This window comes from Acinonyx jubatus, chromosome C2 (genome assembly GCF_027475565.1).
Source record: "Acinonyx jubatus isolate Ajub_Pintada_27869175 chromosome C2, VMU_Ajub_asm_v1.0, whole genome shotgun sequence".
Taxonomy (NCBI): domain Eukaryota; kingdom Metazoa; phylum Chordata; class Mammalia; order Carnivora; family Felidae; genus Acinonyx; species Acinonyx jubatus.
This window is the reverse complement of record NC_069384.1, coordinates 11,299,176-11,323,331: the sequence shown is the minus strand read 5'-3', so window position 1 is coordinate 11,323,331 and position 24,156 is coordinate 11,299,176. Positions and strand designations below refer to the sequence as shown.

The window sequence follows — 24,156 nt, the reverse complement described above, 5'->3', positions numbered from 1 at the left end:
GGATTATTCCTTTAGCCAAAAATGTAGGAGAAAGAAAATAATGTGATGTGAAGTTTTTAAAGCCTAATGCTAATATTGCAAAGCTTCCTTGGAATTCTATAGCTTTATCCTTACCTCAGGGCTTCTCTAACATGACCATGAAAGCAGCCAAAGGTTATGTGAAAATCATATATTGTACCATTCCGTTTCATCCATCCATCCATCCATCCATCCATCCACCCATTCACCCATCCATCCATCCATCCATCTATCCATCATCATTGGGGTAGGCAGAACACATTCATGCCTCATGTTGTGGTCCTGCCGTCAGGGTGCATTGCTATCCTTGCTGGCTAGAAGCCCAGTGATATGTCCTCTAGAGGCTGGTGTTAGGAGTTCTCATATTGGAGTTGGAAGGTTGGGATGCACAGTCTTGGCTCTCATGGCCCTGAACACTCAGGCTGCCGCTGGACCCAGAACAAACCTTTCCCAGTCCCATCAGTCTCTCCTCAGCCTCCAGGATGTGAATTGTGTCGGTTCATTGGTCCATTATCATATAAACAGGCTTCTCTTTTCAGAACCCTGTAATCCAGTCAATTTCAAATTAGCCACAGCAATGAAGCAGTGAATGACACAGATAGTCCAGACAATCATTTGTACCTGGCTTTGGTGACATAATGGGATTATTTTTCTGTGGCAGTTGATTTTTACCATCTTAATTATGTTATGTTCAGTCTGAAAATGAGCCTTCATGTCCCTTGGCAACAGTAGCCTCCCTTGGGTGGCACTGGTCCGGAATCAGACTCAGTGCTGGGGCCACAGTGGCCTGGGACTTTGACCACAGATCGTCTATGAAGTGAGACATCAACACAGAGATCCTGTCTGAGTTACTAAATAACTGATTCCGTATTTCTCCATGAGAAAAATACTATTTTTCCTGCTGACTCGTTCAGCAAAGATTTCTTTGAAAAGTTTTTATTCCTAAGAACCAGCCAACAGCCATCATGCCAGAGAAAAATGGCCCGGTGATACCTCTCTGTAGCACTAGACTCATTTCTTTTCTGTTCCTTGTCTCCCCAGTAGATCCTTTAGTGGCCCTGGGTCTGTGCCCCTCACACACATTCTGTTTCTGTACAACCTAGAAGTGCACCATGTCACCGTTGGCTGAGGGTAAAGGCAGGGGGCTCACTTCTCACGTTCCCGTGCAGAGCGCTGAGAGTCCGCAAGAAGATGTCTGGGGAGAAGATGCCTGTGAAGATGGTCGGCGACATCCTGACCGCCCAGCTGCCGCACATGCAGCCCTACATCCGCTTCTGCAGCTGTCAGCTCAATGGGGCTGCCCTGATCCAGCAGAAGACGGACGAGGCCCCGGACTTCAAGGAGTTTGTCAAAGTAAGGAGCCCAGGCTGAGCCGAGCCCCGGCCCCTGAGTGGTTGTCGCAGGACGGCTGGGGGTGCGAGGAGTGAAGTCAAGCCTGCAAGCTCATTCCTGCTAAAAGCCAACAGGACTCAGGTCTTGGCTGAGCAACAGGGGTGATATGAGCTGGCAGGTGTGGCTGTGACCCAAGGGGTGGACATGGAGAGGAGGGGCCAGCCCTGCGCCCTGCAGCTCTGATCTGTGGTCCAAGAGTGTTAGTGGTGTTGTTTGGATGCAGGTTTTAATCTTCTGTCTCATTTGTCAGGCCCAGCACAGCTGGCGCCCCTCAGGTTTCCTATTCTGTTTGGCCTGAGCACCCCAGTTCTTTGCTGCAGAGGGAATGGCCAGGAATCCCAGTGGACCCTTTGTTCCTTTTCCAGTTTGTTCTTGTTGATGGCCTCAAACCCTAAGAAGCCTGTGGGGGTGACTGTGGGATGCAGGACGTCTACCTTGGGGATAAGGGGATCTCGAGAGCCATGTGTCCACCAAGGGATGTCTGGGGAGGTGGGCCCCGTGCTGCTGGAGGCCCCAGGCCCTGGGCTTGGCATTGACTGGGGTAGGTTCCTGCTGGCCCCACTGGCCCACTCAAACAGCCCCCACGTCTCCCAGAGAAAAAACCATAGGAAGAGAATCAAATAATTTCTGCTAAACAGTTACATTTTAGGGAATAGACCAGTAACACTAATGGCAGGCTTATCTTTGTACCTTGTGCATTTGGGGGCAGACCATTCCCTCTGGCCCAATAATCGTGTTTGTGGAATCATCACTGTGAGGTACAAGGGTGTTCCCTCCTTGACCATTGCATCATATGATGCTTGTTCTTTCTTGTTCCCCTGGTGTTTCTCAACATGAAATGCTTTGATTTGCTCTCCAGTGAATTGGGACATTCTAAAGTCATTCAAAGGGGAGAAATTTCGGTAAGAAGTAGGCCCAGGGTGGCCTAGAGACTGGAGAGCAGATGCTCGGCCACCTGGGGTTTCAGCCAAGGGCCAGTCCTCCCTGGGCACAAGGCAGGATGAATTCATCACTGGATGCACTTGAACTTGAGGGAAATGCTGACACCACCCAGGGCAGGGGGCTTATTTCCGTTCCCTGATCACCTCCCCTCACCCCATCCCTGAGGGGGTTTGACGTGCCCTTGCCAGGTGTGAGGTGTTCCTGCAGTGATGATGTCCACGTCTGGGAGCGGATTCAGACACTGACAGTTGGGGCCCAGGTCACGGCAGCCGCCTGTTTCTAAGGCTTTGTTAAACCTGACCAATGCCTTTGAAAGCTGAGTCACCATGTTATCCCTGTGACTTATGGATGGGATCATCTTTTGGGGGTAAAAGGACTCTTTCCCCCAGTTGAGTTGAAAAAAGGGACAGGTGGTCTAGGGTGGGGACAACTTTCAGGACTTGAGATTGCAGTCCTCACCCTTCATGTCTCAGCTCCACTGTCCTTGCCTGCCTGGGGCTCCCACAGGGATGTGCAGGCTGCATCTGAACCAGACAATGAGATCCAGCCCTCGTGCCATCTCTGGGACTTAAGGGGAATTTTTATTCTAATTTTACAGTCTTGTGTCTCTTCTTATTCCTGGGACTGTTATAAAGCTCTGGCAGATATCCAGAAGAAATATTCTCTGTAAAGTCAGAATCTCATCTCTGTAAGGGAGGAATTGTATGTCCCAGGGAGGGTGTACTGACTCTGGAGACCAGGACTTAACCCTGGTGGCTGAGTCACATCTACTGGTGTCCAGTGTCCATCTGGAACGTGCCTCATCCTGGACCAGGATAATGAGTCAGGCCCTTCCAACTCTAGGCTCCTCAGTTCTGGTCCAGATAAATGAGACAACGTGATGGGTGGGGAGTCCTCAATAACATCAGTGTTGATGTCACTGACTCGGTTTTGCAGATTTCTTAAGTGCATTTAAAACATCTCTCATTTCAGAGACTGGCAATGGACCCTCGATGTAAAGGGATGCCACTCTCTAGTTTTATACTGAAGCCTATGCAACGGGTAACAAGATACCCACTGATCATTAAAAATGTAAGTAGCCATCTCACCTTTTCGAGCAGAAGAATGGTTGCTCAGCATTTCAGGGATCCGGGGTCACGGGCAAGTTCCCAGCCAGTGCACCTGGTATCTGTCGTTATCGAATCATACTCCAATGGGATGTTGGAAGCATCTGCTTGGTAACTCAGAAAGAAAAGCTGTTTATTGTGAAAAGAGCTAATGATATACAGTCTTCAGCTGTGATACCAAGTGGCTTTTACCCTATAAGTTGGAAAAAGGGAGCTCAGTTCTTGGTTCTTTTTCTAATAGAGGTGTAATGCCTTCGTGCCTCATTTTCCTACCAAGAAAAAGAAAGAAACGTAATGCCGGCCACCCATCCTCAGAAAGCCATTGTGAAGCCATCTCACAATGTCTCCATCTGCAATATGAGGGAGCAGACTCCGACATCCTCTGAGCCTGTGATTATATAACCACAGGGGGGCTAGCTCCTGGAGACGGGCTTTAGATTTGGTTCCGTTTAGTGGAGACTTTAGACGCCCTGATCTGGGCACTGGTGTGCTCATTGCGATTGGGGTGTTATTGCCATTTGAGTCTCTCAGTGGTAGAGTCAGGAAATATATGTATGTATTATATTCATACACACATACTCACATATATGTAAGTGTACACACATACATTTATATTTATGTCTAGATCAATCCATGTATATAAAAATGCATATTAAAACCTATGAGTTGACACTGATACCTCCTGTTCTAATCTTTAGCCACAGAATTTATTCTAACCTTCCTCCTTTCTATACTTATAACTTTTCTATGAGAAACCTGCCTCTCATTATCCTCAGTATGTTTAGTAATTTTCTCAAACTCTTTATAGTAACACATCTCCCTCCGGTCTCCTCAGTTCAACCCCAGCTTGAGGCCACAAAATACACTCTGGCCACCTTGGCTGAATTAAATGATTAGATTGGAAGCAGGCCTTCGACCTACTATCTCCTCTCTTCCAACTTGACTGTTACTATTTAACTAGCTCAGTACTTCTGTTTACTTCCCCCAATATTTAATTGCACATTGGAGTTGGAAACAGGCTTTTCAAATAGGTGTTTTAGATCTAGCCAGTGAGGAAAGGGGGACAAAAACAAGAAAAGAACTGAGAGTCATACATATTAAAGAGGAAAAAACAAATTATAGTTATTTGCAGAAACGTGCTTGCTGCCCTTTCAAGGACCTGAGAATGAACTGAAAAATAGTGCAGCTAAGAAGAGATTTTTAAAAGGTAGCCAGTTATAATACATATGAAAACCCGTCAAAGTACTAAGATGAACTATTTTTTATGAGACTGAGGTGGAGAAATTCTTAGCATGGCACTAAGAAAAGAAAGGTAAAGGATTTAGAGTTGTAGCAACTTAAAAAAATATTTTAGTCTGGATGTTCATTAAGTAGAGCAAATAAATTGTGATAGATCTGTACTATGAAAATATTTTTAAAAATAGAGACTTCTATGAATTAGCATGGAATGACATCCAGAAAATGCTATTAAGTTAAAAAAAAAAGGGGGGGAGGGGGACACCTGGGTGACTGACTCTTGATTTCAACTCAGACCTTGGTCTCAGGGTTGTGAGTTCAAGCTCCGCATTGGGCTCCACACTGGGCATCAAGCCTACTTAAAACAAAACAAAGCAAAACAAAACAACACCTTTCATGAGTAATCCTACAGTGTGGTTCATTCTGCAAAACAGAGGACAAGCTCTATGTGTGATTATTAAATATGTGCAGAGCATCCAAAAGTAGTTAAAGGGATGCCCTTCAGTCTGTTATCTCTTGGGTAGGATAGTGAAAGGCTACTTTCACTTTTGCTCTGTGTACTTCTGTATTGTTTGAATCTTGCATATCAAGAATGTGTCAATATATTATTTGTAACAATGTTTTTCTTAAAAATTTTCTGTGTGACAAAATATAATGAACAACATCAAAAGACAAATGACAGATGGAACCTGGGTAAATATATTTCAGACTGTATGTAAGTGGGTGCTGAAATATACATAGATGACCTACCTGTATCTCTGTATTTATCTATGTGTCTACCTATCCTCTAAGTAAGGCAACTTACAGCTCAAAAGGAAAAAGATAAATACTCCAGCGGGAAAATAGGTAAAATATACAGCTAGATATTTCTGGGAGGCAGTGCAGAATAGCAGTAAGGAACACAGTCAGGAGACAGGCTGTTTGAATCTCAGTCCCCACTGCTGTATACCCTTGGGTTAAGTTACTTAACCTCTTTGGGCGTCGGATGCCTTATCTGTAAATTAGGAACACTAATACTACCTACTGCAAAGAGTTGTGAGAATTAACCAAGTTAGTATATGTAAATGTACCAAATTTAAATTAACTAGTAATAAAAGAGATGCATGGCCACACAAGAAAATACCTTGCTTTGGGCTTGCCAGATAGGCATATATTGAAAAGATTGTAGGTCAACAGTGTTGACAAAAATGCTGCTTGAAGGTAAAGTCGTTCAGGCTCTTGGAAGGTGTTGGACAGATCAAAGTGCACATTCTCTTTGGCTCAACACTTCCACCTCTAGGAATTTGTCCTAAAAAAAATAATCAGGGAAATATTTAAAAATTAGGAACAACATGAATTTTTATGGGAAGGGAACTATTTAAATGACTTGTAGTTCATCCTTACAACGATGCATCATAGAATCCTTAAAAATGATAGCATAGGTCCACAGGATATGGGCATCAAATGATATTGTGTAACTGCTATTAAGTGCTATAAAAATAGTGTGCAAAATGGCACAGTGTGGTATGGTAGCATGATTTAATTTTTATTTTCTAAAAAGTTGTGTGCGTGTGTCTGTGTGTGTGTGTGTGTGTGGTGTGTGTATGTGTAGGCAGAGCATTTAACTAATATACAGACAGAAGTTCTCTCCAGATGGGGAGATTATGGGTGATTTTTTAGGTTCTTTTTTTTTTATTTCAAAAAAAATGAAAAAAAATTTTTTTAATGTTTATTTACTTTTGAGAGACAGAGCACTAGTGGGGGAGGGGCATAGAGAGAGGGGGACACAGAATCCGAAGCAGGCTCCAGCCCCGAGCTGTCAGCACAGAGCCTGACGCGGGGCTCGAACTCACGAACTGAGATCATGACCTGAGCTGAAGTTGGACACTTAACTGACTGAGCCATCCAGGCGCCCCTTAAAAAATTTTTTTTTACATTTATTTATTTTTGAGAGAGAGAGAGACAGAGCACAAGTTGGGGTGGGGGGGACAGAGAGAGAGAAGGAGACACAGACTTCAAAGCACGCTGCAGGCTCAGAGCTCTCAGCACAGAGCCCGACTTGGGGCTTGAACTCATAAACTGTGAGATCATGACCTGAACCAAAGTCAGACGCTTAACCAACGGAGCCAACCGGGCACCCCAAGTTCTTTATAACTTGCTGAATTTTCTGAATTCTGAATATTGTACAATATTACAGAAAAATCAATAAGCCCATTTCCATTTTGAAACAAAACAAAGCAAACTGTTAGAACTAATAAGTAAGTTCAGTGAAGTTGCAGGATACAAAATCAATACACAAAAATCTGTTCCATTTCTATACACTAATGATGAACTATTGGAAAGAGAAATTAAAGAAACAGTCCCATTTACACTTTCATCGACAAGAATAAAACACCTATGAATAAATTGAACCAAGGAGTTGAAAGATCTGTGTATTGAAAGCCGTAAGACATTAGTGAAAGAAATTATAGAAGACACAAATAAATGGAAAGATATTCCATGCTCATGGATTAGAAGAATTAATGTAGTTAAAATATCTGTTCTGGCCCCAAACAGCATACAGATTCAATGAAAGCCCATTCAAAATTCCAACATTTTTCACAGAAATAGAACAATTCTAAAACTTGGAGCCATAAAAGACCCAAATAGCCAAAGCAATCTGGACGAAGAAAAACAAAGCTGGAGTCATCACACTCCCTGATTGCAAACTATATTACAAAGCTATAATAATTAAAAAAACAGTATGGTACTGGCATTAAAAACAGATACATAGATCAGTGGAACAGAATAGAGAACCCAGAAATAAGCCCATGCATATATGGTCAATTAGTTTACAATAAAGGAGCCAAGAACATATAATAGAGAAAGGACAGTCTCCTTAATAAATGGTATGTGTGGGGGGGGCATGCGCCTGGGTGGCTAGGTCAGTTAAGTGTCTGATTTTGGCTCAGGTCATGATCTCAACAGTTCACGAGTTTGAGCCCCACATCAGGCTCTCTGCTGTCAGTACAGAGCCCGTTTCAGATCCTCTGTCCACCCCACTTTCTCTGCCCCTCCCCTGTGCACAGCCTTCCAAAAAATAAACATTATTAAAAAATTAAATCAATCAATCAATCAATCATGTTGGGAGAACTGGACAGCCACATGCAAAAGAATGAAACTGGACCAATGTCTTACACCGTACACAAAAATTAACTCAAAATGGATTAAAGACTCGGATGTAAGAGCCCAAACCATAAAACTCCCGGAATAAAACAGGTGGCAATCTCCTTGACAACACGAATAGGTCTTGGCAATGATTTTTAAAAATCTGACACCAAAAGCAAAAATAAACAAATGGGACAACAGGAAACGGAAAAGCTTCTGCACAGCAAAGGAAACTGTCAACGAAATGAAAGGGCAACCTACTGAATGGGAGAAAATATTTGCACATCAAAAATCTGATAAGGGGCTAGCATCCAAAGTATATAAAGCACTCGTACGACTCATATAATAGCAAAAAAAATAAAAAATAAAAAATAAACTCCCACGAACAATCCGATTTAAAAATGGGCAGAGGATCTGAATAGGCATTTTTCCAAAGACAACATATAGATGGTCAACGGGTACCTGAACAGATGCTGAACATAATGAATCATCAAGGAAATGCAAATAAAAATCATCTCACACGTGTTGGAATGACGATTATAAAGAAATAGCAAGGGTTGATAAGGATGTGGAGAAAAAGGAACTCTTACCCACTGTTGGTAGGAATGTAAATTGGTGCAGCCACTATGGAAAATAGTAAGGAGGTCCCTTGGAAAATTAAAAATAGAGCTACCGCACAATCCAGGTATTCTACTTCTCAGCATTTACCTGAAGAAAACAAGAACAGTAATTTGTAAAGATAAATGAACCCCTATGTTCATTGCAGCATTATTTATAAGACATGGAAACAACCAACTTGTCCACTGATGGATGAATAGATATATAAATTATGATGTAAATATATTATGTATAACATGTATAATATAATTTATATAATGGAATATTATTTAGCCGTTAAAAAGAGTGACATCTTGCCATTTGCAGCGACGCGGACCTCGAGGGCATTATGCTAAGTGAAATAACTCAGACACAGAAAGACAAATACCATATGATCTTTCTTATATTTGGAATCTGAAAAAAATTAATTAAAAAAGCCTCCCAAGCTCACAGATACAGACAACAGATTGGTGGTGGCCGGAGGCAGGGGTAGGCGGTGGCATAAATGGGTAACCTGTTTTTGTTTTTTTGTTTTGTTTTGTTTTTAGTTCAAATAAATTGAAGAAGAAAAAAAAGGAAAGCAAACCGAAACAAAAACAAAGACAAATGAATTCACACAAGCCAGCTGTGTGGGCTCCCAGTCTAGCACTGTAATCCTCAGACTGGGCTGCACTTTAGAATCACCTGGAGAGCTCTAGAAAATTCCTACGCTGGAGTCCCACGCCCCCAGGGATATGGTCAGGGATGACAACAGGAGTTTCCAAAGGGATCCTGACCTCAGCCGGGATTTGGCCTGGAGGGTGGGGCCCTTGTTGGAGATGATCGGTGGCCACGCAGGACCCAGAATGTGCATTTTTCTCAAGTTAGGGGCTTACCTAGGACTTTAAGCCGAAGTGTACCTTTGAGATGAGATATTATTCGAGGTTAGGTCCATGTGAATTATTTGTGTTTGGACAAAGCCTCGGTAGGTACACCCGATGATAATCGTTCCCTTTTACTGAGCACCTTCCAAGGGCCAGGCACTTTGCAAAGTACTTTACTGTATCAAATCACTGAGTCCTCCAATCTTATAAAGGAGGTGCTGTTAAAGTTTTTTTTAATGTTTATTTATTTCTGAGACAGAGAGAGACAGAGCATGAGTCTGGGAGGGGCAGAGAGAGAGGGAGACACAGAATCGGAAGCAGGCTCCAGGCTCCGAGCTGTCAGCACAGAGCCCGACATGGGGCTCGAACTCACGGACTGTGAGATCATGACCTGAGCCGAAGTCAGTCGCTTAACCAACTGAGCCACCCAGGCGCCCCCAAAGGAGGTGCTGTTAGCATCCGTACGTTTCATATGAGGAAATTGTGGTTCAGAACATTTACAGGACTGACCCATAGCATGCCTGGTCAGTCGCAGAGCAGAGATTTTAATGCAGGAGGTGGAGCCCTAGGACTGGCACTCTTAACCGCTGGCCTCGAGGGTTCTACCCAGAAAAAGGCACATTTGCTCAGATGTACCCCTTTGCACACTGGTCCAGAGGTGCGCAGGTTGCTGCAGCTGTGCATGGACCCAGGAAAAGAGGCATTTTCCAGGGAGAAATCCACGTGGGGTGTATAATGCGCTCGCTGCAGCCACTGCCCTCCTCATACCAAAGTATAAATAATGTGGGCGCCCCCTGCCTCCCGAGGGGCCCTGGCCAACAAGGAGTGGCCGTCACGCTCACGTCATTGCTGCAGTTGGGTGCTCAGAGCTGCGGTTTCTCATGTGAGCACCCATCAGGGAAGGTCCAGGCCCTCCTGTGCTGGGCCCCCCAGCACAGGGGACCCCAGGTCCACCTGCACCGCCTGAGGCTGCCGTCTTCTGTCCTCCCGTGTAGATCCTGGAACACACTCCTGAAAACCACCCTGACCACAGCCACTTGAAGCACGCCCTGGAGAAAGCGGAGGAGCTGTGCTCCCAGGTGAACGAAGGGGTGCGGGAGAAGGAGAACTCCGACCGGCTGGAGTGGATCCAAGGCCACGTGCAGTGTGAAGGCCTGTCTGAGGTAACTGCCTTCGGGCTGGGACCCGGGCCTCCCTCCCGCTGAGCCTCAGCGGCGAGAAAGATCGTGAACCGTCCTCTCCAGACTACAGCCTGTTCTGTCTCCAGCTGCCTCTCCCCTGCTCCTGAACCTGTCCCGCTGACTTTTTAATTTCTGTGTTGCTTTCTTCTCCATTTTCGGCAGTTCTGTTTGTGTTGTCGGATCTGCTGGTTCCTCTCTTGTGTCTTGTCCTTGCACGCGTGGCCATGCTCTGCGTTTTTTTTCCCCCAACACATTTTAAACATATTCCTGCATATCTCACAGCAGAGAAGCGTAGTATCTACAGTTACGGATCTCGTTCCCTTCTGCTGTTTCTGCTAGCTGTCACCGCGCATGCCTGCTTCTCTGTATGTACTGTGATTTTCGATCGTGAGCTCAGTGTCCCTTGGAGCTTTGTCTGTGGGACCTTGGAGCTCGGAAGTTGCATTCCTCCTAAGAGAATTGCTACCAGGATCACCCTAAGTTTCACGTAGAGGGGTTTTTGGATCACACTAGCGTGTGAATTGTAGTTGTGAATGGGTCGGGAGTTGCCCTGTGGCTGCAGATTCTCGGGGGCATTTTTTTTCATTCCACTTACACCAAGGTCAAAAACAAGCAAGTCTTCTTGTTCATCTCTGCTGCGCTTGAGTTCACTCGTGGCCTTTCCTCTGTGGGCTTCGTTTGGTGGAGCTCTCCTGTTAGATCCCTCAGCTCAGTGAGCCCTGGAAACATCGCTTGTTTCCTACGGCCCATATGGCTTTTGAAGTGGACGCTGAAGGTCACCAGATTCAAGGGAGGCTGTCGGGCTGAAGCTGGCTTTGGGGTTTATCTTCTGGGGTTCACATTTTCATTGTTTTCGGCCTCTGCACATTGTTTTAAACTTGTTTTTGTTTTACATTTTTATCATTTTGCTTGCATTTCAAAAGTGAATTTTTATATTCTACTCAGTTTTTTAAAATTTTCACTGGATCAGTCAGTGTAGCCCATCAATACTGGAGCAACAGAAGTCTCGCTTCTAGTATTTAATTATTTCTTGTGCCCTACCTTTCCCTTAGTTTCATTTATTCTTGCTGCCCTTCCCCCCCCCCCTTTCTTTGCCTCTGCATGCATGTGCATGCACGCACACACACACACACATGCCTGCACACACGCCATTCACTAGGGTTTACCAAAATGCCCAGGCAGAATGTATCCCCTACACCCCCCCCCTTCCTGTGGCTTCCTCCTTCTTACAATGCTTCAAAGGCAGGCACTACCCGAGGAAGTCATCACCGCTGGTTCCTTCCCTGCCTCACTTCCTTGTTGGCCTTCAGCACAGGTGTGGGATAAGCCAGCCCGTGGGAGCAGCCCTGTGGAAATCCAGGTGACAAGTGTAGACTCCCATTTTGGAATTTTGTGTCGATAATCAATCCAGGGGCATTCATCCGGCTGGTTGGCTCACTTATGCTTTCATCCATTCATTCATTCAATAAACATTTCTTGAGCACCTGCCCATGTGCCATTGCCTTAGTGTACTAAACACTAAGGACATGAAAATCACAAAGATGTCACCTCTCCCCTCTCTAGGGTTCTGCGGTTCTGGATGAAGTGGAGGGACGAAACCAATGTTTACGATAAAGTATGGGTGGCAAGGCAGAGCCAGCTGCAGGTGCTGTGGGAACACATGATGAAGAGGAAGGGACAGTCATAGGGGGATTCAGGGAAGCATTGGAGAAGGAGACACTGGGCTGGGTGTTGAAGGATGAAGATGTCTATCCAGGTAGGAAACCAGGGGGAGGGCATCTTAGCGGAGGGACGTCCTGAGCCAGGCATCTGTAGGGTGATAGGTGATACGGCTTTATGGCAAGTTGAAGGCAGGGCGAGAATGGCCTGTGTGTCATTCAGAGGAGCTTTAACTTGATCCTGCAGACGGTGGATCTGAACAGCACCCGAATCTGCCAGGCAGAAGTGCCAACATGGCGACATGCACTTTGGAAAGGGGCCCTTTCTTGCATCTCATGGCTGCCATCGGGTGGACTCAGTGAAGCCTGCCTGGGTCTTCATCTTAAATCATGCAGCATAAAATAAGCTCTTGCCATTTGAGTTTCGTGGCTTCTGTGTCCTCTTTGAAACAGACTGTTGTCCTTCCTTATCGGCCGGTCTTACCTAGCTATTGTACAGCAGCTTCCGTCTGTCTGTACAATCATGGAAAGGGGGCACGTTGGCTTCCGTTTCCTGGCCCAGATCTGGGCTCAGACCTATGATTAACTTTCACATAAATGCTGTCTTTGCCACTCTTGTCTTAAGACAGAGAAATGTAAGGGTGGCCTGGGTGGCTTAGTTAGTGAAGCATCCGACTTTGGCTCAGGTCACGATCTCATGGTTCATGGGTTCCAGCCCCGCTTGGGCCCTGTGGTGACAGCTCAGAGCCTGGAGCCTGTTTCAGATTCTGTGTCTTCCTCTCTCTCTGCCTCTCCCTGCTTGCACGCTCTCTCTCTCTCTCTTTCAAAAGTAAATAAACATTTAAAAAACTTCTTTTAAAAGATAGAGAAATGTAAATATCATTCCCAATTCATTTATATTCAGTGTTAGCCTGGCCAATTGGAGGCCCCAAACTTGGAGTATGAATAAATGACATCACCTTTATGTGATCCAGGCTGCCTTCTCTGGATTCATTGTCTGTCCCCAAGTGCCTTGGACTCTTGGCAAGCCAGAAGGGCTGGGTTGATCTCCAGCCTCCTGTTCATAGTGCAAAGGGGTAAAAACTAGGCACTAAAGGCTCCCATTTGGGTGTCATCTTCAGTCTTTTGGGCTCCCTCAGAGCCCCGGTGGCAGATTAGAGACACTTCTCCCTCTTTGTACCCAAGAGTGAGTGGAGTGGTCACTCTTCCTTGATGCCTATAGATCTCCAGTCACAGAGGCACTGCTGATTCTGTCTCCCATGATGGAGGGAGATGAGTGGCCACCAACATCTCTCGGGGGACACATGGTGTGAACCCTGTCACCTCTTCACAAATACTGTCCTCAGGGAGACCTATAGGGCTCATAGTTCTGGAGAGCATTGGCCTTGAAGGCTTCTAGTAGAGCAACCCTTGGGGCCCAAGTGTGGACAGGTGGGGGCCGTGAGAGTCTGACCCTTGCCTGGATCATACTGCTGCCTGGGCACAGCTGTGCCTTTCCCTCTTTCAGTCTCTCACCCTGCGCCAAAAAAAAAGGGGATCCTAGTGAGGTCATTTTTCTGCCTCGGTCTCCTTCTGCCCCTTTAGAAACTGCTCACGTGAGATGAGAGAGCCCAGAGGAATGATAGAGCCATGTTTTAGCGGCACTTGGAGCCATCTCCAAGGTTTGGCGAAGTGGCAATGAGAGTGTCCCCTTCACACTTTCCGGACTAGTTGGTGGAGATTTAATGTGAGCCAACACTGTGTCTGCTCTGCTTGGCTTTGAGGCATCACTCAGCGCCCTTGAGTTTTGCACTCACTCACGTGCGAGGGGCCTGGACTCTAGCTGACCTTAGAAAGTAGCATGTGGTCTGTAGAATTGTGCAGGGAATGGTTGTTGCTTTCCCCAAGTGCAAGGGACCTTTTGAACCCGTGTGGGGTCATCACTGGAGCTGGCTGATGCCCCCTCTGGAGACATAGCCCATACTCATTGAGGTGGGAGAGGGCCGAGAATTTTCTTCCTGTTTCCCATTTCCCAGTAAATAAAAGGGGGGCACCGACACCCTCAGACATTAGTAGACCCCTCGGGAGAAAGCAGTCAGAAGTATATTCAAGACTCATCTGGACACTTGGAATCCCCAGAACTGTGTCTTTGACTGCCTTTGACTCCTTGGCCCTGAAAGGTACTGCCTGAAGTCTGCAAGGCAGTCTTTGATTGAAGCCTAAGATACAGGCCCGTGGGGGCCCAGCCTCCGATTCTGACGGAGCCTGCGCTTTCAGACACAGAAACACAAAAATCAAAAAATGACCTCCCTTCACCGTGTCCTCTTTGGGCTTTGTTTTCCTTTCTCAGCAACTTGTGTTCAATTCAGTGACCAACTGCTTGGGGCCACGCAAGTTTCTGCACAGTGGGAAACTCTACAAGGCCAAGAGCAACAAGGAGCTGTATGGCTTCCTCTTCAACGACTTCCTCCTGCTGACCCAAATCATAAAGCCCTTGGGCTCATCTGGCACGGACAAAGTCTTCAGTCCCAAATCGAACCTGCAGTACAAAATGTACAAAACAGTAAGTGTGGTTCTAGATTGTGGTTCTAGATTGCGATTCTAGATTGCGATATCAGGGTTGGTGTTGGCGGGGAAAGGAGAAAGGTTCCAAAAAGGAGTCAGAGTATGAGCAGGGTTTGGGGGGGGGGGGGTTGTGGCATAGAGGAGAAGACGGAGGGATGAGCCAGGGTTTAGGGTAACTAAAGAAGTGCAGTTCCAACATTATCAGAAGAGGAACAGCATTCAACTCGATTGACAAGACATCTATCTATGAGCTTCCAAATGGCCACTGTGGTTCCTCAGACATGAGGAGTGCCCCCTATGCTGGTGGGGCTCACGGTCTAGTGTGACACAGGAGGCAGGCATGGGACAGCTCAGAAGTTGAGCACTGGTGCCCACCTTGCAAGCATTCCCAGACCCCTCCCCAAACTTCTCAGGATCACTTGAAACATCTGTGCCCCACACCTTTTCCAGCAAAAGCCAATCTAAACAGTCCATGTGTGGAGAATTTACCTCTGCTGTTTATTTGGTCTGCTCCTATGTACATAGCTGTGTTTGTGTGTCTTTGTGTCACGGGATACTGTTTTCCTAAATTTGTCTGTGTGGGGGCGTTTTTGCGGAAGAATTTTCTCTGAAGCAGCAGTTAGGGGATTGTGGGGTGATGGTGATTGTGGGGCAAAGAACAATGTACTTATGTAGATTGTCACTAACAACTTTGTATGAAAATCTTTGGAGGGGATTGGCTGGAGGTTAAGTTGTTGAAGACTGTTTGCTGGTTGGGATATGCAATGGCCAAAACAGACCGGTCAGCTCGTATTGTGAAGGGCTTAAAAAATACCAGCAAAATGGAGGAGGCAAAAATTCTATTTATAGTTTGCAATACATGAAAGTTGATATTAATGCAAAATTATAATTCCAGTAGAGTTTACTGGAAAACACACACACACACACACACACACACACACTCAGTTTAGTTTATTAGAACATGTGCACATAAGCTCACGCACACTCATAGTTCATTGAAACACACAGAATCCCGTCTGGTTGTTTAATGCCTGTGCACTCTCTTTCAGCCTATTTTCCTGAATGAGGTTCTAGTAAAATTACCCACTGACCCTTCTGGAGATGAGCCCATCTTCCACATCTCCCACATTGACCGAGTCTACACCCTCCGAGCCGAAAGCATAAATGAAAGGTAAGACCTGCCACCTGCCTGGCACTGGGCACCTGGGTTCCACCAGGCTGGACATATGTAGAACATCTAATTAATCAGCAGGTCCCAACATTTGTTCAGTTGCAATACCACAACCTCTGGCTGGAGGGGTCTTCATACTTTTCTCCAGAGCCGCTCAAAAGTTTAACACGTGGCGTGACTTTTTCAAAATAAAATGAATTGAAACTGATTTTGCTTGAGAATTTTTTTAAAGGAAATTTCCATCTTTCTTTGAGATCAGTGGAGCATCTCAGGTTTCCCAAGGTTTTCCGGGTGGCAGAAACCAATAGGAAGGTGATCTGGGGATTAATAGGACCACCCAAGCCCGACCCTGTCCTCAGCTGGGCTCGCTTACGCAGACATTCTGGATCTGAGAGCAGTGGGTTGTTTTGTTATTTTGCTTCAATCATGTATTCAAGGCTATGCCCTACAGCCAAATGAAATAGATCATTTCTGAAGGGCGAACTTGACCCAAGGCCAACCGACATTCCAAAGGGCATTTGTGCCAAACAAGAAAACTGGCCAAAGCTATCATACATATGGGTCTCCGAGAAATGAAGGAGAAAGCGTCATGCCAACTACTTTGCTCGGAGTGTGTTTGCTTTTCCCTAGAAAGTGGTTCCCTGTCTGGGAAATGGTTTTGTTCTTCCCTTGGATGGTTTAATAAGAGAGATCCTTCTGGCCTTCTTTGGTTAGGCAAACATGGGGTGCTTTTTAAAAGAATTAATTAATTAATTTTATTCAATTTTTTTTTTTAATTTACATCCAAGTTAGTTAGCATATAGTGCAATAATGATTTCAGGAGTAGAATCTAGTGATTCAGTCCCTATATAAAACACCCAGTGTTCATCCCAAGTGCCGCCCTTAATGCCCCTTGCCCATGTAGCCCATCCCTCCACCTGCAACCCCTCCAGCCTCCCTCAGCTTGTTCTCTGTATTTAAGAGTGTCATATGTCTTGTCCCCCTCCCTGTTTTTATATTATTTTTGCCCCCCTTCCCCTATGTGCATCTGTTTTGTAATGGGATGCTTGTCAACGAGGGAGGAGAGAGTTGCATGCCAACATCTCCGGGTCAGCATTTCTCTTCCACAGGGGCACCAAGGCCAAGGCAGGTCTCGAGCATATCAATAAAAATGCCACTCCTCCCTCCTTATTAATGGTAGGAATAATTATTAGCATCATTTGACAGAACACCAGACTTTCTTTCCCAAGCCTTTGTTGTTCAGATCAAATGAACAAAGCAGGTAGGGTCCTGGAGACTGAATTCGAATGGATCTGAGACCTTTTTCCTGAGTTCTGTTTGGCACCTTTCTGTCTTTTTATTTCCAAGGACTGCCTGGGTGCAGAAAATCAAAGCTGCTTCAGAACTCTATATAGAGACTGAGAAAAAGAAGCGGGAGAAGGCGTACCTGGGTATGCATTGCTCAGTGGCATGGACTGTTTCCTGCCGAGCTGGGGCAGAGAAGTTTGGGCTCAGAATCCTTAAAGCTGGAAGATGAGCCTGGAGGCGGAGGGAGGCTGAGAAGGGATGGGAGTGGGGGAGGGGAGAGTGGGGTGCAAGATGAAGGGTGGAGCATCTACCCTGGTGGAACAAGCCAGCCAGAGTCTGAGGGGAGAAGGGGGGGTGGGGCAGCTACATAAAACTGGTCTGAGGCAAACAGGGCTGGGGAAGGCAACAAATGTTTCAGTGAAGCATCTTGTGTTGTTCTTCCCGCTGTCGTAGTCCGTTCCCAAAGGGCAACAGGTATTGGAAGGTTGATGGTGAACGTTGTTGAAGGCATTGAGCTGAAACCCTGTCGGTCACATGGTAAGGACCTCAAATTCCCTCTAGCATGGGTTGTTGGTAGAAGCCTTTTCTCCCTTCCCCCCAGCCAGACTTAAGTCAAATGTGCTGTTTCCATAATCCTAAATTTTCCTTCCAGAATTGGCTTTCCTAACACTTGTTCAAATCTAGAGGTTTTTGTTTTTGTTTTTTTTTTTCAATTTAATCCTTCCCACCATTTTGCTTTTCAGAGAGATCTGGGTGGTTGCCATTCCATAGTAGATGTGATACAGTCTAAGTCTATAGCAAAGAGACGGGAAAGGCTTAATTTTAAAGTCCATTAATCTAATTATTTAAGTGTTATCAATATTTACGTATTATAACTTAACTGTGATGCTGGATTGTGGGAGTTTTTGCCCAGATGCTCCATTTTATGGCACTTATCGAGTGTGGCAATGGGAGGGGGGTGGTAAAAATGAGGGACATGGAGGGAAATTGCTGCCCATCGTGGCTGTGACCCTGCCATGCCATGCCCAGAGCCCTGCAGCCAGGTAGGAGTCTAGCAGGCTGTGTCCACTCTAGGAAAGAGTAACCCGTACTGTGAGGTGACCATGGGCTCCCAGTGTCACATCACCAAGACGATCCAGGACACTCTGAATCCCAAATGGAATTCCAACTGCCAGTTCTTCATCAAAGACCTGGAGCAGGAGGTCCTCTGCATCACCGTGTTTGAGAGGGACCAGTTCTCTCCAGACGGTGAGTAGAGAGCAGCCTCGCGAGGTGCCCTTCCTCCTCTGTCATCCAGCTTTCAGGGGTAAATGTTTTCTACCTGGGACCTTGGTGCCCAGGATTTTTTTTGACCTCCCCCCAGAAAGATGAGGTTGGCGCAAGGCAAGACTCAGCCTCCCCTAGGAAGTGGCCTTCACCGATGCTGGGACATCTCAGAGAAGGTGAACAAAGCATGCTTGGTCTAGAGTGGTCCAGCTGCCCTAGATAGAGAACACAGTCCCATGCTTCCCTACAGCACGCGACTGCAAAAAAGACTGTACCCCAGAGTCTCAGCCCAGTCCTTTAGTTCCTGGCCCAAAGCCACGGTGATAATGGATAAAAGTAGCCCGTTGAGCAAGAAAAGTGTCAGCCCACGACAGGCGTGGCAAGAAGCAATCAGTGCACTTTGGGTGACATGTCTGGTTAATCAAAAGGATGGAACTGTGGAACTGGGTTGGATGAATCATTCCTTCAACCCGCTTCCTGCTTCTGCTTTGAGCCTGGAAAAGAAGGCACCTGGCCAATGACTCCAAGAAATTCTCTCTCTTTTCCTCAACTGATAAAAACCAGAGAGTAAGTCTGAAGATGGCAGGCTCAATTATATCCAAAGAGTATAGGGAAGTGCTAGGAATAGGGGCTTCTGCTAGCTTGGCTTTTGCCTTTTAATACTTTTATATGAATCATCTCATTGTGAGTTAGGTACCTTTGGTTACGGTCTGAAGACAGGCACATAGCTGGCTAAATGTTAGAGAATGCCCAGAACAACTCTCAAGGCTAGGCTCTCGACTACCGTGTTTCATTGCCAGTTTCTATTCTGACAAGTGAAAGTTTAAGACTGGTCATTTTAAATAGTGAAATAACAGGACACAGTGACAACTCCACTAGGGTATGAATTGAAAATCCTAGTGTTGTTCTTATATAAGAGATTATTCCCACGAAATGAGCATAGGGCAAAATAAATTTGCATCTGTCCACCAGAAAAAAACTCTCACATCTTTTTTTTTTTAATTATTTTTTAAAGCTTTTTTTTTTTTTTTTTTTTTTTTTTGTCTTTCCAGTAATCTCTACATCCAACATGGGGCTCAACTCATGACTCAAGATCAAGTGTCACAGGCTTTTCTGACTGAGCCAGGTGGAATCTTGAAAGGCTGTTTCCTGTACAGGAGTGCCTGGATAACAGTATATTCCACTAAATAATTCTTGAATGAATAAATGAAGGAATTATGGTCTGGAGGCCCATTTAACACCATTGTGTAATTGCCTAATTTGAAAAGAATTTTCAAGTATGGGGCACCTGGCTGGCTCAGTCTGCAGAGTGTGCAACTCTTGATCTCAGGGTTATGAGTTCAAGCCCCACATTGGATGTGGAGCCTACTTAAAAAAATAAATAAAAATTTTAAAAAGGGGGCAGGGGTGCCTGGCTGGCTCAGTCAGCTAAGCATCCGACCCTTGATCTCAGCTCAGGTCTTGATCTCAGGGTCGTGAGTTCAAGCCCTACACTAGCTCTGCACCAGGCGTAATGCCTACTTAAAAAAAAAAATTTAAAAATACAAATATATTCACATCTGTTCTTCTACTGGTGCTGAATATTTGATAAAAAGTGATGTTGAGATAGTTTTGGGAGCGGTGTTGAAAGCATGCAGCCCAGGCTGTGTGTGGCCTCCTCTCCCACACCTTGCATTTGCTCTCTGGCACATGCAAGGGGCATTTTAAGGACCAGCCCTAGCTCACCATCTTTGCTTTTTCTGAAAAGGATGTGACATTACAAAGTGTCCTCTTGTGACAAACCCTGGGAGATATTACTTTTCAATCTTTGTGCAGCTGATATGGCATCCAATGTTGCATTGCCTCCCGGGACGCTTCTAGGCCTTTGGAGGTCTCCAGGTGTGGGGACTGTCATCGTCTATGTTTTTACTTCCTTCTAGACTCACCCTGGTGTCCTTTTTTTTTTCTTTCCCTCCATTTAAAACTTATGCTCTGTCATTGTGGTTCATGGATTCCTATAAACTGACCTAATTCCCTTTTGGAAGAAGGGAGGGTATAACAAGTCGCTGAAAAATTCCCAGTGTGCCAAATACATGCCATGAAGTTAAGGAATTCTCTCTCTGAGCAGGGTGTTCTTTCTCCTTTCAGATTTTTTGGGTCGGACAGAGATCCGTGTGGCCGACATCAAGAAGGACCAGGGTTCCAAAGGCCCAGTTACAAAGTGTCTCCTGCTACATGAAGTCCCCACAGGGGAGATTGTGGTCCGCTTAGACCTGCAGCTGTTTGATGAGCCATAGGGAGCAGGCCCTGGTGTGCTGGTAGACTTCCTACAGCCCAAGGCAGCAGGTGGGATCTGGACATGGGATTGCTTTTCTAAGACCACCGTTGGATGTTCAGCCACAGGGCAACGGGACAGTGAAGACAGGCCCCTCAAAACTTTTAGGAATAATTCTTGACAATCCTTCCCCCGCCCCCAAACAAGTTCCCATTTTATGAAGCAGAACTGTCTTCCTTCATCCTCACTGCAGGCCTCATCATGGCTTCAAGGGTCTTTGAAATCCCATAGCCCCCAGCTAGATTTGGTTGGGAGTCTGGCCCATCCCTGGGCTCGAGGCTTGGGTCTGGTCACTGTAAAATAGATTTATAAATGCAATGTCTGTATTTTTGGAGAACTCATGTAACCTTCCACCAGTCCCCAGATAGGCCCCTGGGGCCATGATGCCTAGTCCTTCGTGTGTTTTAGAAGTAACTATGAAGGTCTTGCCATTGCTTCAGAATCTTATTCCCCAACCGGGACCTTATTTGAAATGCTGCCCTGGATATGATCAGTCGGGGAGGTGGTCTCCAAATCAGACAGTGGGCTAGCTCTTTGAAGAGCTGGTCCATGGAAGATTCTAGCAGGTGCATTGTTAGAGCCCTTCCAGTGCCCTCCAGGTCTTTTATTGATAGATGTCAATGAAAACTATCACTAGCTACCTTCAGGTGACCCAGTTTTGATTTCCAGCATGCTTGGAAGATGGTTAAGGAAGCTTGTTATCTACAAAGTTATACTTTGTTGGATTAGATCACCACAGGTCACCTGAAAGGCTACTTTACAATGTCATTGGGCCCTGGTTGCCAGCCCAGTTGGAAAATTCTCTTTGGTTTGGAGGTCCTATGATGTTTCATGACAAGAGTAATCTCTGGTGACCAGCTCTGAGCCTGCTTTTGCTTGAATGTGCCGGATCCTGATTGTCATGGGAAATTCTAGCAGCTGTCTTTGGTGTGTTCCCAAGAAAGAAACGTCCCCAAGACGTGAAAAGGAAAAGTCACGATCCGGAAGTGGGATGGAAAGATGTAAAGGAACTCCATTACATGCTGGGGGGAAGGCCCTAGGAGCGTACACGCCTCACAAATCTGGGGAGGAAGACCCAAGACTCGTTCCCATATTCTTCCATACGCAACCAACCTCTCAGTAATGGAAACCCATGTGCTTGTTGCCAGAGTCAGGAACGTATGACCATGTGCCAAGCTGTTTGATTTGAGTTCTTTGATTTTTTTCCCCCCCTTAATAGCCAGGAGATAGGCTGGTTAACTAGATAATAACTCGATTTGCTAATGATAAGTGTGGGCCGTATTTTGTTCGCATGTTAATGTTCTCCTAATCCCAGTTTGTTGTGGTCATGACATGTTCTTTGCATGTTCTCTTGGTACTGGAGTCCAGCTTTCCTGTGTTAGACAGTGTTCTCTTCGATTGTAGGTCCTAATTTAACTAGGGTTGTAGAAGTGCTTTGTAAGTGGTAGCATTAACATAGTGGCCGAGTCTCCACTTTGCTGGGAACTGAATGCATAGTGTCATAATTTCCCATAAGAGCTCTGTCATATTTCAAGCAATTTTTAAAATGTGTGTGTTAGAAAGGGCGACAAAGTTTACATTTCATACTTTTAAGAAACACTTTATTATTTATTTATTGAAGATAGCGTAGAATTTTGTATCGCGAACAAACAGACATGAGTATTTTTTAAAACAGACACACCCTTTAGTTAGAAACTTTCAACTGAACACTGTTACAGACCAAGGTGAACTTCAGGCATGCATTTGTTTACCACTTCCCAGAAGAAGATATAGTGAAAATACCTTAGGTTTATATTTTTTTGACGTTGTTAAGAAACTGTGTGGAATTAAATCTATAAATAGACATACAACTTATGCTTTCCTATTTCTATACCCAATACAGTTTGTTCAGTGTATTCGTGAAGGACGTGTTCTATGGTAGAAAAAAAAACGTATGCAATGTGTCAGTGGGGTAGTATTGGGTCACCATTCCAATCCCTTTTCTTCATTGGCTTTCTTTGTGCGTCAGGGCTGGTTATCACTGTTTATCCAGGTAGGATGTAGTGTGAACAATGACAAGAATCTTAGTAGCCCTTTTAGGCCTGCCGGTCACCCCCTCACGGCATCACCCACTCACAGCGTCCCATCATCGGAGTTAATGTGGCACGAAAGAGCAGTATGTGAGTCTTTCTCCCAAGTGACTACGTTGAGCATCCCTGAGCTGCCTCCTCCAGGACAGCAATTCTGGATTGGCGTCCTTGCACTCACTGGTGTAATTCGTACTGTGACCGATCCTACTTGTGGATGACGTAGTCTGGCCCTGAGATCCAGCTATGACTCAGGAGTCATGTTGGGGTGGGGGAGGAGATAGAGAAACGTGGACGGTGCATGGTGTCTCTTTGACCTCTCTTTACAATGACTTTACAATGTCACTGGGCCCTGGTTGCCAGCCCGGTTGGAAAATTCTCTTTGGCTTGGAGGTCCTATGATGTTTCATGACAAGAGTAATCACTGGTGACCAGCTCTGAGCCTGTTTTTGCTGCCGTTTTCTGGCTTTTTGGCTGCCTGGGCTAAATTTCATAGAGAAGAAATGTCTCTTTCCAATAAGCAATCCGTTTCCTAGCGCTTTGCTTCTAAATGCAGGGTTTCTGTAGGCCACTATAGCCTGGCATTCTGATCCCAGCCCTCCACATGCCCTTGTAAGTTTCCCATCTACTCTGAGCCACACTGACTTCCTCTAGCCCAGCAAGGGGCTTTCCTGCTCTCAGGCTGTGTGCTGAGAACGGGAGCCCTTGGACTGGGGTTTTATGTAGACTAGCTCTCCTGAATGGACAATCCGTATCTTAATCCCTCTGGGCAGGGTTTCTCTGGCTGGTCCTGTCTTCCCCGGCAGGCAGGCAGGCTGGCAGGATCATCTCCTGGAAACAGGTCTGCTGTCACCAGGAGAGCCTGGAGGGTGTTCATTCACATCCTGGGCTTGCCTGACCCCGAAAGGGGGACTCTCCTAGGCTAGGGTCACCAGGGATGCTTGAGAAACTGGAGCCAGATTTCCTTGTTTGACTGCTTGGATGACATGTCCCTCTCCTCTGACGGCAGGAAAGAGAACGGCGCTCCAAAGAACATTAGTGTTAAAGGGGACTTTTTTTTCTTCTTTGCTTTTTTGAAGAGCTTGAGCATGACCTACGTATGTGAAGGTAACCGATTTCATGTGGTTGAATAGTACTGAATTTAACTGAAAAAAGAAAATCCCATCAGAAAGTGGGTAAATTGATCACTTGCATCTTGGTGGCCTGGTACCCACCTCCCCACCCCCACCCCTGTGACTTCCGGGGTGGGAATGAAGTCAGGGGGTTAGATGCTAGAGCCACCAGGGAAGGATGATTGGAGGTCTGCTGTCCAGGACCAGGCAGGTGAGCTGTCCCTTCAGGAGCTGGCTGGTGCAATCATAAGCCACTGACCATGCAGAGTGGGAGCAT

The 24,156-nt window shown here is 45.7% G+C and overlaps 1 protein-coding gene across 6 annotated transcripts in view; it reads left to right on the top strand.

Moving 5' to 3' along the window:
• Window positions 1-22,551, top strand: part of ITSN1 (intersectin 1) — a 217,817-nt gene extending 195,266 nt beyond the window's left edge. For 5 of the 6 annotated variants that reach the window (XM_027041668.2, XM_027041666.2, XM_027041667.2 and 2 more), the window contains 9 exons: window positions 1,188-1,371; window positions 3,325-3,423; window positions 10,276-10,443; window positions 14,449-14,661; window positions 15,713-15,834; window positions 17,182-17,264; window positions 17,575-17,658; window positions 18,196-18,369; window positions 20,515-22,551. In XM_027041668.2, the coding sequence (XP_026897469.1) occupies window positions 1,188-1,371; window positions 3,325-3,423; window positions 10,276-10,443; window positions 14,449-14,661; window positions 15,713-15,834; window positions 17,182-17,264; window positions 17,575-17,658; window positions 18,196-18,369; window positions 20,515-20,663 (1,276 nt within the window). In that variant the 3' untranslated portion in view covers window positions 20,664-22,551. Of the gene's footprint in view, window positions 1-1,187; window positions 1,372-3,324; window positions 3,424-10,275; window positions 10,444-14,448; window positions 14,662-15,712; window positions 15,835-17,181; window positions 17,265-17,574; window positions 17,659-18,195; window positions 18,370-20,514 lie in introns of those variants that run through there. The other variant, XR_008297553.1, reaches the window with a different exon arrangement.
• The last annotated feature ends 1,605 nt before the right edge of the window (window positions 22,552-24,156 follow it).